A 21,315-nucleotide genomic window follows, 5' to 3' on the forward strand; every position below is an offset into this window, starting at 1 on the left:
CTTAATATTACTTTACCGTACTGAATTTTACTCTATATCGAAAATTGCATACATGCACACTGTAATATACATATCCTTAACATGTGTAGACAGAGCCTTAGTTTTTAGGTCAAGTAATAATTTCCCATATCAACAACAACACATGACGTACAAACATATTGCCGAAACTCCACATTGCTTGCGTCTTTTTAACCTATATATTACAAGGGACTTGGTCTTTAGCCGATCTACATACTGGTCTTTTGCTTCGGGAAACAAACTTGTTTAGACTAGATCTAACACACTAAAAAGGGCCTTTGTTACAAACAATCAGGTTACCAGAAAAAAAAATTGGGGGACCTATACACAACAGGAAGCAGATAATTTTGACTAATTCATGTTAACCCATCATTTTGTTATAAAGGAACTTTTTGATTGAACTTACTCAAAGAAGACTTTATTTGATATTAAATAATGCTTAAAAGAAGTGTTATTACGTACCTCTAAACAAAATACAATAACAGCTCGTAACAAAGGCGAATAACATTCAATTTAACAAACAAAAACATCCGAAATCACGTTTCATTGGCGACTTAAAACAAAAGTATACAATTATCGTTCTCCGAAGCATTAACAAATTGTTCTGACAAGACACTTGGAAATGCAGGGACAGTCGCTTGGCGGGTCGCGACACAGACAGTTGGTCACTTTCGCAAATTGCCAATATTCAAAAAATATAATTTTTTTAAGGGATACGTACTTTTGCAAAAAGGCAAAGTGCAAGGAAACTCATATTGCAATCTACATTGTATGAAATTATATGATTATTCATATTCAAATTGAATAATTTGATATTATATATCACATAATGTGAAAACCTCTCTTTCGCGATGGGGAGGTAGAAACACATCTAAAATTGGGGCAAAATATGAAAGGAGTAATTAATGTTTCAGCTATTTTTGCGAAAATAAGGAACCGTGCCACAACCGCTTGACCTACATGCTACACACCAAACACTCAATCCTTGGAAGAATATGGTACAACGAAATTCGTGACAGAAACTCAGTGTTGCCACTAACAAAATAATATTAAATTCATTAAAATAGTCTCACAATTTGTCTTACATGAAACATTAGAAGATTGAATTATGACATCATGCTATGCTGTTAAATATAAAAAAAAATATTGTTCTAATGTTAAACTAGCGCTATCTGGTGGTAGAAATTTTCACAAATACCTTTATTTCCTGGACTATTATTGTTCTAGATGTATTGTAAGCTTGTAATAAAACGATAAGTAAACTAACATAATTTATAAGAAATCAACAATTTTAAACCTTTTCTGAGAAACTTTCACCTACTCATTTTTTATTTATTAGTGACAACACTGGACATGTCAATAAACAATATTAAAAAAAAACTTAAAAATACGCAACCAACTATCCTCGCATACATATTATTTACAATTCTTCACGTTACAAAAATAATAGCGAATGTACACCGTATGATATTTTAAACATTTGTGAAGTCTCAACAGCACGATATATTACTTAAATCTACAAAACATCACTATATGCATTGCCGGTTGCCGACATAAATATACAACATTATTAATTAATACTTACATAAATGCCAACTATAAGGACCTAATTCCTATTGGGAATCCACAACTGATGATTCCTTGAAATAAATACAGCCAATTCCACTTGTCTTTAGTTCTGCATTCACAGATTTCTAGGCATATTAACGTGTACGTTATTGGTAATGGGATAAAACATTTATTGCATTCCGTAATTTTACATACATACATAAACTCACGCCATTTTCCCGGAGGGGTAGGCAGAGACTACATCTTTACACTTGCCACGATCTCTGCATACTTCCTCCTTACTCGCTCGATAAATTGAATTCAAAACGGCAGATGCGGTTGTAAAACGAATCGCGGGTTCGGTAACTCAAGAGGTTAAGCCGTTAGTCCCGGGTGTAATCACAAGATGGCTGACGTAAACCTATGTCAGATGCCATTAGGCCGCCTGAAACATGACACCAGTGTTACACCACTTAGACACACGATTGTAGAGAACCCGGTGAAAGGTAATAAGAGGGTATAGATCCCTCGTGACTGTATACTTGAGCCAGAACGAGGATAGTTACCAAAAATGATCGTTCTCTTGAAATAACGTGATTATTCAGTTTTCTTTATATCCTTAACCTTTATATTATCTGTAAATATGGGACATATCTGTATCTACACAGCTTTTAAGGCGATTAGTTTATTTACCAATGTAACATTTTAAAATAGAAATCTATTTTATATGTGAATTAAAGATCTGTTAATGCACATAAAAAACTAGCCTTTATTATCCTCATAATAAAACCTGTGATTGCACGAATTATTAACTACACGATCATACATGAACCATGTTATTCGACATTACTAACATAAAATCACGCCTCTTCCCCAGAGGGGCAGGCAGAGACTACATCTATCCACGATCTCTGCATACTTATTTCGCTCCATCCTCATTCGTAACAGCAAATATTATGTTCGCTTGCCAAACGACTTGTTCTTACATGTCTAACTAATATATACATTTATATACATTTTTTTCTGCGACCGCAGATACTACTTCTATTTCCACTTTGGTTAATATAATTTTATAATTTTGGTACGCGTTTTGCACGTCATTCGGAAGATTGCCGTAATCGAGGCGGGCGTAGAAACATGGTTACATCAAGGTGTTGCCACATAAACAAATAATATTCCTGTCGTTCAGGAGTGTTGCCATTAAAATAATATTAACTACATAGTAGAAAGGGAATATAATAATGAGAAATAGGACCGCCTGTGTAGTATGTCAACGGCAGAAAAACCATTTGGTTTTGGCTTGTTTAAACAAACAGGTCAAATTTATCTACCATAAATTATACATTTTGAGCAAATAAATTATTTTTTGCAATTTATAATGGCATTTTATTAATTACTACATATGTATCTAATTATTTTAGATTCAATAATAATGATGAATTAAGCCTTTCGTTCGAGAATCGAAGTACCATTGTCAACTAGTTATATGTAGGTAACAAATAACGCTTATATTTTTTACTAGAAAATAATGTTAAAAAAGGAGAAAATAAATATTTTTAACACTTAAGCAATATTCTATTCAAATAGCTTTTTCTAAACAATTTAAACCTACTAATTCTTTCGATAGTTATTGCCATATCGGAAATTTTTGAACAAAAATGTCAATTTAAAATGTCTGCAGTGTAGTGCCTTTGAATGCGACTTCTCAGATTTGGTCTTTCATCCAGATAAGGTTATTATTCTAATTGGCCTGGGTCTTATTTAAATAAATTAACTATTTATTGCACTAAAAGAAAAGCAAATTCAGTCTTCTTATACTCGAATTAAATTCCAAGTAAATTTTCAAAATAAAAATAAACATGTGGTCTATACACCACATAAGATCATGTAGTGCGTCTGTCTTATTCAGTCTTTATGTTTTGTAGATCAAATTCAAAACCATTTTAGGTTCAATACTAGGTGAAAATAAAACTGTACCTTGAAATGGAGCCCAATTGGATCTTGATTTCACAGCCAATTGCTCGAAATTAGAGCAATTTAAAATAATTAATAATTCATTTATTTAAGCGTACTCCATAGGTTTTGATACCAAAAATGCTGAAGGAACCAAGATATTTCAAATAATACAAAGTTTATGTTTAAGAAGTATATATTAAATCGTCAGTCATTAAAGTGTTGACATTTAGCCGTCGACATTAAAAATACTCATTCGAAACTGTAAGTGCCGGCCCAAGGCAGGTTTAAAACATAGTGCGAGATGCAATCATGGCGCCCCTCTTCTAATTTTAATTTCATTTCTACATATTTACAATTATACGTGCACGTGCAAAAGGACTGGGAAGATCTCAATATTAATTTATTTCTAGTACATACATCGTTTAATTACACTTATCACGAAGCAAATTCACTAAACGTTTGGTAGGCACATGGAATGAGTTGTCTATGAATATTCCAAACGAACAGTTATATACATCTAGAACTTGAATTAACATATATTTAGAGCTCTAGTCACTGTTATCCACCCAAATCAAGCCGATCTTAGGTCTAATTTGTCAATTGAAACACCAATGAACTCTACTTAGGGCGTCCTTTGGCATTTGGCACCTCAGATTTGTCGTATGGTAGGGCCGGCCCCCTCAGTAACCGTTTCTACGCCGCCCCCGGACCATGTAACCCATACTTAATTAAATCACAAAGTCAATTGGTCTACTAAAGCACCGTTATGTCTCACAAATAGTACTGTTTCTTTCCACAGTAATAGTACATATGCTATTTCACTTGCCCCACTGTCTCCGGATTGGGCTCTGTCGGTTTGAACCCGCTCTCGGCCTTGTAGTTGTCCGTTTTGAAGTCGGGCTGGTCGTTTTTGAAGTTGGGGTCTTTCTCGTCGAAGTATTTGGGCTTGCCCTGCTGGTCCTGCTGCTCTCGCTGCTGCCGCCGGCGCTGCTTGGACCACAGCTCGTGGCAGTCCTGCCACGTCGGCAGCTCTGGGGCCGGCATTCTGTAAGCGCTCAATCAGTTTTCATCGAACATAGAGATCTTTTAAGCTTGGATTTGGTACCAGATGGGTCAGTAATGTAATACATATGTACATAAAAATCACGCCTCTTTCCCGGAGGGGTAGGCAGAGACTACATCTTTCCACTTGCCACGATCTCTGCATATTTCCTTCGCTTCATCCACATTCATAACTCTGATCATGCAAGCTCGGCGGTTTCATTATAATGTAACAATAAATTAACATCCAAATAAACTAACATCTTCAATTTGAAAACTCCCTTTACATAAATTCTCATAGGATAAAAACGTTAAATGCATGTGCATGACATGTAGGCTTCGTGTTGAGAAGAATTACGAAATGAACTGAAAACTTTCAAAGTCAATATAGCTATGTATGAAACTGTTCCCAGGCATATCTCTTGAAACCTTTAAGGCCTAGCCTAGATTAACATTTTTCCATGTGAAGCTATCAAACCCATGGCCTCAGAATGAAAAACTAAAAACTTACTGATCAGGCACAACATTCTTCAACCACGGACTCTTCAAAGCCTCCTCGGCCGTAATCCTCTTATCCGGATCCAACTCCAACATCCGATCCAGCAGATTCAAAGCCGGTGTGGGCATGAACGAGAACTGTTCCCGGACACAACGTTTGTGGAACCTCTTCGGCCTTAACGTGTGCCAGAGTGGCAGGTTGACCACGTTCGGCCAAACTCCAGGCACCGGTGTACCACACACTCGTGATATCATCTCCAGTTGCATCATTTCCACATTCGCCTGAAATAACAGTGTTCATGATTATTTTAACTACCAGTCTTGTCAAATGGTACTTTGTTAAAATATATGCATGCATATGGTCACGTCTTTATCCCTTGCGCGGGAGACAGAGCCAACAGTCTTGTAAAGACTGACACGCTCAGCTATTTGGCTTAATGATAGAATTGAGATTCAAAAAAGAATCCCAAGTTTGGAAGCTTATCCCTTAGTCGCCTTTTACGACATCCATGGAAAGATATGGAGTGGTCCTATTCTTTTTGTACTGGTGCCAGGAACCACACGGCACCATTGTTATTTTTAAAATGGATTTAACATCCACTGTTAAATTCTCTTTTCTTTTAGATATTTACGTATTATTTTGCACCGCCCAATGCTATATGCTCAGACAGAGCCCAAAGGCTCTGTCTACCCCGCAAGGGATATAGACGTGACCATATGTATGTATGCATGTGCAAATAACAAAAACTAACCTGGAACAGCGGATGCTTCAGAAACAGCTCACCCAGTATACAGCCCATGGACCACACGTCTACGGCTGGTCCGTAACGTTCTTCGCCTAACAACAATTCCGGTGGCCTGTACCACAGCGTGATCACTTTGTTTGTGTAAGGCCGTTGCCTGTCCTCGGCGGACCACAATCTCGCCAGACCAAAGTCACCGAGTTTCACTTCGCCCCTGAAATAAATAAATTTAAGTGTTATTGAACAGAGCTGATGTGGTGCGGAAAGTGACTTTAGTTTATAATTAGTAGTGTGAAAATGATTCTTCTTCATCCTTGCTTTAACACATACATAATATATAATCATGTCTACATCCCCTGCGAAGTAGACAGAGCCAACAATCTTGAAAAGACTGGTAGGCCACGTTTAGCTGTTTGGCTCAATGATACAATTGAGATTCAAATAATGACAGGTGGCTAGCCTATCGCCTAAAATAAGTGGTTACTTATAGTACTAGTTCATAAGCCTATTCCTTAGTCGACTTTTACACCACACCCATGGAAAATAGATGGATTGGTCCTATTCTTTACTATAGTCTAGGAGCCTGGGGTTGCCTTAGGGCCTTTTGACTATTGTAGTCTGAGTGAATTTTATTCAATGTAAACGTTACGAAAGGTTTTAATGAAGATTTTAAATAGCCTTAGAACTAAGCTGAAACTAGTTATCAACTAACTAACTCCTTATACATAAACTTGTACCGCTACAATGTTAGCAGATGAATATAAAATAGGCATTTTATATTCATCTGCTAACAAACTCGTTTATAACATTGATATTGAATTTTCAAAAAATTCTTACTCGACCAAAACATGTAAATGTACTATAGCATAGCAGCTGTTCACGCAGACGCATCGCTCACCCAAGTAGGAGAGAGACGGATGTCGAACGCTGCCGAACACGAAGGCCGATTGTGCCTCTTTGTCGCTCGTTCCGCGCTCTCGCTTGCACGTAAGCCTTACATGGAACGCCTCAGAGCGAGGTAACGCCGCATGAGTCATGCTTTATCGTGCGTGCAGCCAGCTCAATCGAATTTTAAGACGTTGTCGCGTCAAATTGATTCAATGTGGATGAAGCGAAGGAAATATGCAGAGATCGTGGCAAGTGGAAAGAGGTAGTCTCTGCCTACCCCTCCGGGAAAGAGGCGTGATTTTATGTATGTATGTATGTATGTCGCGTCAAAAACAATTACAAAACGGCACACGACTCACTTATTGTTCATAAGTATTGATTCAATGTGGATGAAGCGAAGGAAATATGCAGAGATCGTGGCAAGTGGAAAGAGGTAGTCTCTGCCTACCCCTCCGGGAAAGAGGCGTGATTTTATGTATGTATGTATGTATGTCGCGTCAAAAACAAATACAAAACCGCACACGACTCACTTATTGTTCATAAGTATATTACTACACTTGATGTCTCGATGCAAGAAGTTCTTCCTGTGACAGTAGGCGAGGCCGTCTAGCAACTGACGCATTATGGACGCGTTGTGAGACTCTGTGAAGTCCACCATCTTGGATTCCAGGAGCCCCATGAGATCGTGGTCCATGTACTCGAAGACTAGGTAGAACGAGCCCTTGTCCTGGAACGAACGTTATTAATTAAAACTAAAGCGATATTTGTCACAGATATCGTATAGAATAGACAATCGTGAGTGACATAAATAAAATATAAAAGAAATATATACGGGACATACTACACGGATTTAGTTAGCCTCGAAGTAAGTTAAGAAACTTGTGTTACGAGATACTTACTAAATGATACTATATTTTATTATAAATACTTACATAGATAAACATCCAAGACCCAGGCCAATCAGAGAAAGACTATAACTTTGTTTAGAAAAGTTTCTTTCGAACATTTAAAACAGGAACCAATTCTGTTCGCAACTTTCCGAAATAAGCACATCTATACTGACAAAACAAAGGGAGACTTTATAATATGTAGTGAAGTGACTGAAGTGACTGAATATGTAGAGTACTTACATACATATAATTATGTCTAAATCCCTTGCGTGGAAGACAGAGCCAACAGTCTTCAAGGCACTGAAAGATCATGTTAAGCTGCATGGCTTAATGATAGAATTGAGATAAAAGAAGAAACCAAACTTTTATACGCCTATCCCTTAGTCGCTTTTTACTACACCCATGGCAAAGATATTGAGTTGTCCTATTATTTTTTCTATTGTTGCCGGGAACCACACGGCACTTACTGATACGCACATAGTTTGTTTGTTATATCTTTATTGCACAAAAATTTACACAGTCACAAGAAACAATATAACTTACTTTCCTAAAGTCCATAGCGTCCTGCTTGTCCGTGACAATCTCCCGCAAGTTGACAATGTTCTTGTGGTTGAGCTGCCTCAGGATCTTGATCTCCCTCACCGCGGTGATGGGGAAGCCCTCCTTCTCGTTCTCCAGCCGGACCTTCTTCAGGGCAACCAGTTGGTCGGTGTTCTTGTCAAGAGCTTTGTACACCTGCCCGTATGTGCCCTCGCCGATTTGGATGATCACCTGAAAAATTTATACATACATACATAAAATCACGTCTATATCCCTTCCTTCCGGGGTTGACAGAGCCAACAGTCTTAAAAAAGACTGATAGGCCACGTTCAGCTGTTTGGTTTAAATGAGAGAATTGAGATTTAAATAGCGACAGGTTGCTAGCCCATCGCCTAAAAGAAGAATCTCAAATTTATAAGTCTTTCCCTTAGTCGCCTTTTACCATGGGAACGAGATGGAGTGGTCTTAATTTTTTTTATTGGTGCCGGGAACCACACCCTTCAAAATTTATCCTTATTAGTATTTATCACTATATAGTAAAAAGCAAAGTAGCTTCCCGGTTGTCCCTACGTCTCTATGTATAGTTAGATCTTTAAAACTAAACAACGGATTTAGATGCCGTTTCTTTTTGAAAGACAAAGTGATTCAAGAAGAAGGTTTATATGTATAAATGCTACTCGTGTGAAGCCGGGTCAGTTCACTAGTTGATAAAAAGCAACCAGTAAAATATTGCGTGTTGATGTACTTAATTAAACCAGAGATAACATCTTTCCACTTGCCACAATCCCTGCATACTTCTTTCGCTTCATCCACATTCATACAAGTAACTACATAAATTTTAATCCACTTTCCGACTCATTTGAATCTGTCAAACACCTATCCATGAATAGGTTGAACAGCCAAGGCGACGTATTGCATCCATACTATTATAAATGCTTAAGTGAATTTGCTAAGTTGTTTGTGACCTCTTCACAGTTAAACCACTGAACTGCACTGCATGAAACTGTGTGTGCGTGCAAACACATATAACGATGAATTCGTAGAAGGACATTTATTACCTTTCATCCTGGTAAAAATTAAGTTCCCGAAGGATTTGCGAAAAACCTATATTCTTTTGCCGGGTGGCCGCTTAATTCGTGCGTAAGAAGCTGCTGGTATAAGCTATAGTGTGAGTATGAAATTACCTGAAACCCGTCGACGCACTTCTCGCCCCAGTCCTTGGCGTGGTGCGCGGGCGTCGCCACGGGGACCACCTTCGACCCGCGCCGCTTCAGTATGCGGGGCCTCTTCAGTTTTGATCCCATCTGGTTATGAATGAATGGATGAATGATTTTTTTTATTATACTGTTTTTATTGTACTGGTAATGAAAGAATTAATGTTTTTTTTATAATTTCAAGTACTTAAGTATATATATATATATATATATATATATATATATATATATAATACGCCTCACGCAGTCTCACCAATACTGTGACATTCGGCTGCGGTTACGTCATAGATGCGAGATAGATTATCTCACGAAATGGCAAATTTTGTTACACACACATAGGTACAACGCCGCACAGCTTTGTAGTAGACGAATCTGTGACTTCTCTCCTAGAGGAAGATATAGTTATCTTCCTCTAGGAGAGAAGGTGTGGTTTGGTGTGCAGGGTCGATATACTCACGTTATTGGCCGAGGCGGCTCTGTTGCTGAACACGTGTGAGTATTGGTCTCGTCTCGACGCCGGCGGAGGAGTGGACGCTTCCAACTCATCGCCTGATAGCTCTTCAGATCCGGGAATCACTGGGGAAGAAATACATACATAAAAACACGCTCCTTTCACAGAGGGGTAGGCAGAGACTAAACCTTTCCACCTGCCACAATCACGGAGTACTTGTACCGCTTCATCCACATTCATAACTCTCTTCATGAAAAGCTCATCAGTTATACAGTCCGCTCATATTGTTTTATTAAATTTACACCAAGAAAGGAGACTTGGTCCTTCGAGCCGGATAAATTTGATGATTCGTGCGTTCGTCTAGGCCTTCCCACTCCAAAGTTCCCATTCAGTCTCGTATATTTGCTAAGTCAACCTGCTCTCATTCATCCTCTCCACATGAGCAAATCATCTAAGTATTCCCTTTTCTACTATCATCAATATATCTTAAGTAAGTATAGACATACCTGGAGGCATTGGAAGGTTCATTATGCCAGTCTTCTTTTTCTCCGGCTTCTTCACGGGGCTCGGGGACGGTGTGCTCAATGGACTCTCATTGGCAAGCGTTTTTAGATCCTCCACCTACAAAATAAAAGCAATTGAAAACCCTCAAGATAGAGTCAATAAAATTTATTAAACTCGCGAGGCCACCTTCAGGAGAATAGCTTAGTCAAAAATTAGAGATTCAACTAACGACAGGTTTCTATAATTCCAAGTAAAGTTAAGTAACATTTTATAAGTGTGTTGTAGTAAAACCGTTATGTTATCAGATTCCGAAATCTATTATTGAACTAACTCGTATAGGTAAAAATATGATTGGTGCGTAATCATATGCATTACATACTTTTGGCGTTCAAGAGAATAGGAACTTTCTTTTACTTGACGGATGTGCTATCACTCAAAATTTCAAAATAGATGGTAATAATTTGTTTCAATAATATAAGATCCATTAAATTTTGCTCTCATCTGTGAATAGAGTTCTAGATCTAGATTCATTGAAGGCTGTAAACATTGATCGAAGGTAAATAAAGTAAAACGTACATGTGTATTGGGCGGCATGGGTAATGTAGTGAGGCTCCTCTTGGGCGGAGGCGGCGGCGGCGGCTGCAACAAAAACATTGCTAGTATATTCACGTCCTTAACACGTTAGACAATAGAATTTAACAGATTCATTTCGAAATTGGATACAAGGTATCACTTATTGACGTCAACATAACTTTAATCTAATTATATCTATCTACTTCCGCTTAGCGTAGGAACAAACTACACTGCAGCATTTTCACCGGACGCCAATTTACAAATATAGGTTAAATCTAAATCGCGGACGAATGCATTGGTGTACATTAAAAAAAAACAATAGCAACAGAGCCAAATCTCCAAAACAATAAAAGCCTACATTCAGCTGCATAACTTAATTACAGAATTGAGAGCATGCAATGCTTGCAAGCCCATCATGTAAAAGATGAATCCTAAATTTACAACATTTCAACATTGAAAACGGAATTGAGATTCAAATAGTGACAAGTTGCAAGCTCATCATGTAAAAGATGAATCCTAAATTTGCAACATTTCAACATTGAAAAAGTACTCGGTATATGTTTTCATCTTTTTAAACAGAATAAGGTTCAGAACTGTTGATTAAAAATCAAAAACCATATATCAACCAACCTCAGCCCCGTTGCTCAGCTGCTTCTCTCCGTTAGTGTGGTCCGCACTGATGCTGGGCTCGGGCTCGTTCACACTGGATGGCATCGGAATGTCCAAAGTCACTTGGCTCTCAATCGGAACATCGCCGTTCTCTTTTGATGGCTGCAACAAAATATATATATTATTAAAAAAAAATAAGTGTAAAAGATAACCTCAATTTTTTTATATTATAAATATTTAAACCGAAACCGCCGAGCTTGCATGAAGAGAGTTATGAATGTGGATGAAGCGAAGGAAGTATGCAGAGATCGTGGCAAGTGGAAAGAGGTAGTCTCTGCCTACCCCTCCGGGAAAGAGGCGTGATTTTATGTATATATAAATATGTAAATTTTAATGTAAGTTTATATCTTATTAATTACTAGCTCTGTCCCGGCAAACGTTGTTTTGCCATATAAATAATCTTTAAGACATTTCTAGTTACAAAAAAATGTTAAGGGTGGACAACCCTTATCACTAAGGGGTATGAAAAATAGATGTTGGCCGATTCTCAGACCTACGCAATATGCTCAAAAAATTTCATGAGAATCGCCCATGCCGTTTCAGAGGAGTACGGGAACGAAAACGAGAATTCTATATATAAGATGTGCACAAGGCAATGCCTTTCTTTAGAAATGTAATGACAAGACTTTCTTTACAAATAATGACAGAATAATTCATGTCGTGAGCCTACTGGAAGAAATTTCTATAAATGGTGACCTTGTACTTAATTTCTCCTTAGTCTCAGTTCTAATCGTAATCATTTCCCTGATATACATAAATATATAAAAAAATAGATATTTAGAAAGAGGTGAGGTCAATAAAGTGCAAGTAAAGGTTTGTTTCTTTTGTTTGTATGAACATACTTAACTACTACTGAACATGTTCTGATATTTGGTCCTGATCTAAGTCAGATTGGGAGTTCCGAAATGACAAGTGAGCCAATTATATAAAAATCTATACAATCACCTGTGTAGACCTTTATGATTTTAATTAGTAACAAAATGTTAATTTGAAATAATCTATACAACATACATACATACAAATGGTCTCGTCTATATCCCTTGCGGGGTAGACAGAGCCAACAGTCTTGAAAAGACTGAATGGCCACGTTCAGCTATTTGGCTTAATGATAGAATTGAGATTCAAATAGTGACAGGTTGCTAGCCCATCGCCTAAAAAAAGAATCACAAGTTTGTAAGCCTATCCCTTAGTCGCCTTTTACGACATCCATTGGAAAGAGATGGAGTGGTCCTATTCTTTTTTGTATTGGTGCCGGGAACCACACGGCACTAACACACTATAATCTTAAAAATACCTGTGTGGTACTGTCTGCAGTAGCGTTTGAGAGCTCGTCAATGGTAAGCACCTCCTGGTTGTTGAGGGAAGTGCTGGAGTTGGCGCCCTGGGACTCCTCCTCTTTTTGGTTCAGGATCTCTTGTAATTTCTGCAAACAATTTTTTTATTTATATGAGAGGCGTTTTGTTTTATAATCTCTTGTAATTTTTGCAAAAATATGTTGGTATATAAGAGAAAAGAGTGAATTTTTTAAACATAAATCAACAATTTCGGTTACAAAGAGACAAAGTTCTGCCGAAACTACTGGACAGAGGAAATTTGGCTCATACGATCCTTGTACTGCAGTGTAGTTTGTTTCACTGCTTCTTCTACACATGCGCTTTGGAAGCGGTAGTAAATATAATTAGATTTAAGTGACGTGACGTCAATAAGTGATAACTTGTATCCAATGGTAAAAAATATTCTATTCTTAGGGCACATAGAGAACTGAAATTTGAAAAACACAGAAAATTTCCGAATTTTTAAAAATACTCTTTTAAAGGACAGGACACAGGAATCAGTCGCAAGTGGATAGATTAAGCTCTGCTGACCCTATATGGGAAAAAAGTATTAAGTACGATCAAGTGTATGCAAATACCTTGGCTCTCTTGTGCTTATCCTTGACAAGTTCCGCGAATAGGCTGGTATCGCTAATTTTCTCCTTGAAATCAAATTTACGCTGCAACACAGGCGTAGGCGGGCTCGGCGACTCGTGTTTTGGCCTGTCATTAATGAATAAGCATTATTTGTTTGAAAACAGCTATATTTTGGCTTACAGTTCTGATGAAAAATGCACTTGTTTGGAATAATACATTTTTTTTTAACTACATTAACGTCATACATACATACATACATATGATCACGTCTATATCCCTTGCGGGGTAGACAGAGCCAACAGTCTTGAAAAGACTGAATGGCCACGTTCAGCTATTTGGCTTAATGATAGAACCGAGATTCAAATAGTGACAGGTTGCTAGCCCATCGCCTAAAAGAGGAATCCTAAGTTTATAAGCCTATCCCTTAGTCGCCTTTTACGACATCCATGGGAAAGAGATGGAGTGGTCCTATTCTTTTTTGTAATAGTGCCGGGAACCACACGGCACTATTAACGTCATCTATTGGCAAATATATGTTTATATGTGGTAGATGTCGGCAAAATGAACTAACGCCATCTGTCGGCATAGAGGAGGGAAAACATCGTAGGGAAACCTGCATATTCAGGCAACTGAATGTGTAACCATGATCCAATATGAGTTAGACCTTCACAATTGCACATTCGAGCAACTGAATAGGTTAACATGATCTAATACGTAGTAAGGTTTCCCAGCCAAGGTGGCGGAGGTCCATAGGAGTCACTTCGTCCAAAAACCTGACTCACCCAATCCACACGGACGTAAAAGGACTTGGGCTTCTCTCCAGAGGGGTGAGGATTTTACAGGAACAAACGCCAGGAGGAAGAAGAAGCAATCTAATGGCATAGTTGCTGCGGTAATAGCATTTATTTTGTTAGTCTGGTGTGAGACATGACATAGATTCAAATCGCCTATTTGAAGACTGAAAAATATCGCTCCTTCGGTGCAAGAAAGTCACAACAACTCTTTTTAAAATTTTACAGGTGAATACTTTTAATTTTTTTCTCATGTATTTTTTCATTTCTGGATTACTATTTATAGTAGGTTTAACATCTTTGCAATATTAATTGAGATACTTTCGCAGATGTTTTTGTTGCCCCAAGTAAAGGTATGATTCAAAAACAATTTGGCATACTTAGTTCGTTTTTGCAATTTTGGCTATTTGTGACTTTGTTGCACCGAAGGTGCGTAATCATTTTCTATAACTACTCAAAATCCCTAAACAAATATAATCCTTCCTATAAATCTTTAAACCAATATTTAAAGGCTTTGAATCTCAAAGTGCAGCAGTCCGTTCGTGTACCCACCTGGGCCGCTCGCGCTCGTCGCGGTGTCGCGCGCGGTGCCGCGGCGGCGAGGCGGTGGAGCCGCGCCGCCGCCCGCGCGACACCGACCGCCGCCGCTTCAGCGAGCTGCGGCTGTGAGACCTGGACGAGTAGAGCTCAATGAAACACTTCAATCATAGACTTAAGAAAAAAACTGTACGGCAAAATGAAGAACCAATAGTATAATATGTATATCCACGATTTAGATTTCAGAGATCTATATTTGTAAATTGACGTCCGGTGAAAATGCTGCAGTGTAGTTTGTTCCGCCGCTTCTTCTACACATGCGCTTTGGAAGCGGTATACGATTAAGATTATAAATTAATTATTAATTTAAGATCTAAATCTAAAGATCTAAATTAATAAGATTTAAGTGATGTGACGTCAATAAGTGATACCGTGTATTCAATTTTGAAAATAAATCTATTCAATACAACCCTCACGCACACAATCTCACCAATAGTGTGACAGTCGGCCGCGATTACGTCAAAGATTATCTCACGGAATTGCGACTGTCACTCACACATGCGTACAACGCCACTATTACGATGCTTCACTTTTTTTAAGCTACACTCCGTCCGCCTTTTTTTCTACGTCTATGACTTCAATATACACGTGATAACCCTTCAAATGTAATATATGACTAACAAGTTAATAGACGATCGCAAGCGCAGTCTAGAACGACTGACATGATACAAAATTCTATCATTAAGCCAAACAGCTGAACACAGCCTATCAGTATTTTCAAGAAGTTGGTTCTGTGTTTACCGCGCAAGACGTGATTATTATGTATGTATGTATGTGTGTATAAATCTTAGCACAACTGTACCTATGTGAACCCCGGACCTCCCGATGCCTCTCCTTATCCCTACTTCGATGCCTACGACTGCGGCTCCGGCGGCGATGCGACCTCCGGGGGCTGTAGTCTCGGGCACGCACTTCGTGTATTGGCGAATCTGAAAACATTACATTGAATAATTACATCTGAATATTCAACATCAAATGCAGTTGAAATCATCATTGGAAGATTTAATAGAAAAGAATAGATTTATCTTCAATATTGGACACAAGGTATCACTTACTGACGTCACATCACATAAATCTGATTATATCTTATACCGTGTCCAAAGCGCATGTGTAGAAGAAGCGGCGAGCCAAACTACACTGCAGCATTTTCGCCAGTCATCAATTTACAAAATATAGATCTTTAATATCTAAATCACGGACAAATAACCAATGTTTACATTTTAAAAAAAATATTGGAAAAAAGTTTAAAATTAATGTTTTCAATACGAATATTATATCAAATAGTATACTAAGATAGGTATGTACAATTTTACATACTGTACACATACTGTAAGAATTCACATGCATTAAAGAGGCCGTGATGTTAAGCTCAAGCCACACATATTTAACATTAAGCCTCCATGCTATAATAGGCTTTCCTACAAAGCTCATTAATAACATACTTTTTGAATTTATTATACTTTACATTGAATAATTACATCTGAATATACAACATCAGTGATAGTTGAAAACGTCAATGGATGATTAAAATTTCATTGCAATCCGGTGAATAGCGATTGGCCAAATCTTTTATTACCCCCATAATACGGAAATTCCCTCCCCGCGTCCATTCCACGATGTTCACAACATCAGAATTTTCAAAGCATGTTTTCGCTCACAAGCGAGCCTCTGTTAGCAATGCAATTTACATACCACAAACTATAATACACAGACTATAATTTGTTATATTTATTTTTATGTACAATAATTACAAACAAACAGTTTACAGTTTTATCATAAAGCTGAACAGCTGAACGTGGCCTACCAGTCTCTTCAAGACTTTTGACTCTGTCTACCCCGCAAGGGATATAGACGTGACTATATGAATGAATCATTTTACTGACCTGACACCATAATAGGCGACTGCACCCTCTGCTCATGCCACGGCATGTAATCCGCCCTCCTACCACGCTCGTATTCCGGCTCGTTGTCGGAATCTATTGTGACCGTATCATGGTAGGGGGGGACCAATGGTGTGTGCGGAGTAGATGATTTCTGTCGCCTCCTGAAATTAATAATAAATTCAAATTTTTGATGTAATAAATCAGGTTGCTAGCCCATCGCCTTCATGACGAATCCCAAGTTTATAAGAATATCCCACAGTCGCCTTGTACGACATCCATGGGAAAGATATGGAGTGGTTCTATTATATTTCGGGTTCTATTATATTTCGTCCATGATTTAGATTTAAGAGATTTATATTTGTACATTGACGTCCGATGAAAATGCTGCAGTGTAGTTTGTTCCGCCGCTTCTTCTACACATGCGCTTTGGAAGCGGTAGTAGTTATAATTAGATTTAAGTGATGCGACGTCAATAAGTGATACCTTGTATCCAATTTTGAAAATAAATCTATTCTATTCTATAAAGTGCCAGAGAGTATGGATATTTATGAAAAAAAAAAAAACAAAATATAATTTTCAAAGTTTATCAAAACCTCTAAGTTCACCATAAAGAGGATAAAATTGTGGTTTTCTATGTTTATTTGTAATGCTTACACTCAACATCTACTGGAACAATTTTCCTCACATTCAGCACAGAGACATGCATAACAACAGAGAACAAAAAAGAAACATTGCTTATTTTGGAAATTCCCACGGGAGCAAAACCTCGCGTAGAAGCTAGTCTGTAATAATTGTCAAATCAAATTAACAATATAGTAGTTTAAGTGCCAAATATTATATACGCATTGCAAATATACAAACATAAAATAAAGCAAAAGATTGTGATAAAAACAAAATGATTGACCTATATGTGCCTATACATAAAACTGATAAGACCTTTTTAATTGTTATGCGCTTATAAGGGTAAAAAGCTACTCAACAACAGTGTTAGTTAATTTTTCATACAAATTTCTAATGTGTTTTTAGTAATCTGATGAGTAAGTTAATTTGTACCAAAAATAAATTTTTTATCATGATCTATGAAAGATAATCAATATCATTAAGAATATTAGAAAATTGAAGTAAAAATTGTATTCATGAATTTTCTGTAAATTTTCATAACAAATAGGTATAATAATTACCTAATATGTATAATAATTATTATAATATAATTATATATATATATAGTATAATTCTTTCAATAGATTCTTTTGTTAATAAGTTAATTTGATTGCTATCAGCTGTCCACACAATCGAAAACAATTAGGATTCTTTAATGGGAGTAGGTACTTTTGGTTATATTCATTATTAATGTACAGACAGCAAAAAAAAATTTAATTTGTGCAATATTGTTAGGTGTGAAATAAAAAAATACTCATTACAAAATAAATTTCCTATGCAAATTTCTAATTTATAGGACTTTGAATTTGTGATGTCAAAAATAATTTTGCTTATGCGGTTCTTTCTCAGTTTTGCAGAAACATGACGTCAAAGATTATCTTAAGACAGAAATAGGTGAAAGGCACTGGTATACCTAATTACCAATACATATGTAACATCAATATTTATCTGTCTAAATGTCATAATAATAATGTTTTTCTTTCTTATTGTTATGAATTTGAGAATATAGTAGTTTTTGTCAATCAAAAAGAAGTCTAACACTCACCTGACAGGTGATCTGTCCCGATGTGGCGAGAATGGGATGGGGTTGCGGTGCAAAGTCTCCGGGTGAGGCGCCCGGTGTCTCGGGGACAACTCATGGCGGGGCGGAGGCGTCGACGGCGACACCGGCGAGCAAGACCCGTTTGGCAGCGGGGATGATCCTTTCTCCCACTCACTGATAGGAACCCTCTGATATCTTTGAGGACTAGGCGGTCGCACCGGCGTCTCTGTGGGAATTATCTCATCTGGAGACACACTCTCCAAACTAGCAGACCTCGACTGGTGCTTAGACTTCTTCTTCCTCTTCTTTTTTTCTTTCTTCCTTTTCTCCTTCTTTTTCTTATATCGGTGCTTATCGAAGTCCGGGTCTGCCTCCACATACTCCAACCTTCGGCCGCGAGACGCCGACGCTTCCATCGTATACTCGTCTGGCCGATGGCTCATAGTTGTGACTGATATAGTATTATCTACAAATGTACGGATATGGTGAGACTTCCTCGTTCGGTCTAAGTCATCTGCAAAGTGCCGACTGATCGAGCTAGCCTCACTCTCAATTTCCCCAGCCTCTGGGGCAGAAAGAGCCTCCGAACTGACATCGGAATATTCAACCAGAGGTTTGACAGAATTAACAGTAGCATAAGATTGGTCATGACTACCACTTGGAGAACGGTACTTCTTGTGAGCCCGTTTCTTGTGCTTTTCCTTGTGGTGCTTTCCATGCCGTTTGTCGTAGCTTCGTTCCATGATTGATTAAGGGGGCGGGGCGCCCGCCCGTGTCCCCTCTTCACATTACATAAACTGAAACAAGATATGTGACGTAGAATTAAATTAGTATCAAAAAAAAAACTTAGAAAAATAAAAACGTATTACTACTTGTACGATGATTTTGCCGACTGTACCTATTGTGCTAAAAAAAACCTAAATTTTTAAATTGTTTCAATGAACCGAATTTCATATGTTATCAAAAATCAGCAATTAGGCAGGTACGACGACAAAAAAAGAATAAAATCTAAAAATAATCACACGAAGACATTTTACAGGCATTTCGTTTGATCACGTTAATATGATTCAGAAAGATAAATTCATGCACAACATAAGAAAAATTACAAAGCACTTACCTGAGATGTTAACGAACGTGCGCCGATCCCGAACACTCACAATAAATTTTATTTTGAATGAGAATTGTGTAAGCTAGATTTTAGGATTACTTTTCAGAGTAGGGCAGGATTTCTGCCAGGAATATTCAATAATCTTTGTTCTTTATATATCTTAGATTGTTATTTCGCTAATCATGATCATAAAGAGCGCATAATTCATGTAATTACATCGGATTATTTTATCAGGATTTCTAGAATGGCGATTTCAAGCAGGCAGCCATTTGCTTGCTTGCTATTTCATCATGATTGACATAGTGCTGTGCAACATTTCGATATTTATGATGACACAATATCGATTAACTGTACATCGATTTGTACTTATTTTACACTATATATATAATTATTATATTATAATATTAATGTGTGAGTCTTATTTTACACTATATATATATATATAATTATTATAATTATTTTATTTTATATTTTGTGTAGGTATAAATATATTTATTTAGTTTAAACCCACATTAAGTTCTCTATAAGACCCAATGGTTGACTGGTAGATAATGCTTCTAGCATTAAGTCCGCCAATTGTGCTATACATTTGTATTTTGTGCAATGAAGTTTAAATAAATAAATAATTATAAATTATATTATAGTAATTATATATACAGTGTAAAATAAGTTAGTACTTACTTATCTTTATTCATTTAGAGGAAAGTTAAACATGGAAGTTAGTGGAATAACATTAACACATTAATTTTCAATATTGTGGCCCCAAATTTAATAAATTCGGTACGTATAAAACAAACACACTCAATACTTAAAAATTTACTTACATTACATCATAAATACTAGTTAGATACTAGTTTCGGAACATAATCCTGGCTTATCGCATTATGATTTTAATCTAATTAAGAAAAAAATATCGACAGGTCGACCTTTCAAGTTAATCAAAAGTTTCGACTTGTTATCGATAGTAACTGGGATTTGGATGGAGTTAAGAGCATCACTTTACTTGGTCTGTTTTGCGTAAAAAAAAGAAAACAAACGACACACCGCGAATATTTAAATTGATAAATTAAAACCATTCCCGACAGAACAGTGATTCAAGCAAGACTGTGAGTCTTAATGACCTATAAAAGCTATACATTATTTCATTATAAAATAATTACAAATACCTACATGTGAATTTGCTTTTGCAATCTTTGATTTTCTTAATTCTCAAATATAACAATTCTACTTTAATGAAATGATGTGATTCGGAAGAAATGGAACGTAACTTAATATTAACAGCCGAGTTTGCCAGAAGTTATGTATAGAGTTACCCAAATTGCCAGGAGATTGTAAATTGTGTGTAGCAAATCAAATAAATGAATTATCTATCTATCAGATGATTCCTCAAGTATTTAATGTACCTTCACTTCATATTTTTATGAAAGGGGGCCGGCCAGATAAAGATAATCGTAGATGGCGCTCTTACCTTGTCATTTGTTGCTTGTTACTTGTTACAATGTCATTTGTTTTTAAGTAAGTAGTAGTGCAGTCGTTATAAGGGTTACGTGTTTTTTTTAAGGGTTTGACCACTGTTTACTGTGTTTTCTACTAGGCAAGTTCAAGAAATTAAAGGTGAACTGAAAAGATGAGGAGCTTTCATGCGAGGAAACAAGGCAGATCTAATAGATATGTAAAATGGTCTAACCTTTAATATAGTTTGGAATGTAATTTTAACCCTCACGCGCTTTAATTTTATTCAAAATATAATTATAACACTAGCCCCTGTAAATGGCCCGCGCGACGCCGTTT

At 37.1% G+C, this 21,315-nt stretch overlaps 1 protein-coding gene across 2 annotated transcripts; it reads right to left on the reverse strand.

Moving 5' to 3' along the window:
- Window positions 1-1,240: 1,240 nt before the first annotated feature.
- On the reverse strand, window positions 1,241-19,817 carry LOC106139035 (cyclin-dependent kinase 12). 2 transcript variants are annotated; one of them, XM_060947166.1, is made up of 18 exons: window positions 19,534-19,817; window positions 19,072-19,213; window positions 18,420-18,882; window positions 16,715-16,875; window positions 15,634-15,760; window positions 14,787-14,906; window positions 13,446-13,569; window positions 12,828-12,956; window positions 11,495-11,635; window positions 10,868-10,930; window positions 10,294-10,408; window positions 9,794-9,912; window positions 9,307-9,426; window positions 8,126-8,353; window positions 7,223-7,419; window positions 5,814-6,018; window positions 5,075-5,343; window positions 1,241-4,567 (listed from the first exon to the last, which is right to left on the reverse strand). In XM_060947166.1, exons 2-18 carry the CDS (start codon window positions 19,157-19,159, stop codon window positions 4,336-4,338), a joined length of 2,901 nt encoding a protein of 966 aa, XP_060803149.1. In that variant the 5' UTR covers window positions 19,160-19,213; window positions 19,534-19,817; the 3' UTR covers window positions 1,241-4,335. The 2 variants fall into 2 exon arrangements, with proteins under 2 accessions (XP_060803149.1, XP_060803148.1); XM_060947165.1 differs by having other exon boundaries at window positions 18,420-19,213.
- Between the last annotated feature and the right edge of the window lie 1,498 nt (window positions 19,818-21,315).

The sequence above is a fragment of the Amyelois transitella genome, chromosome 13, assembly GCF_032362555.1.
Source record: "Amyelois transitella isolate CPQ chromosome 13, ilAmyTran1.1, whole genome shotgun sequence".
Lineage (NCBI taxonomy): Eukaryota > Metazoa > Arthropoda > Insecta > Lepidoptera > Pyralidae > Amyelois > Amyelois transitella.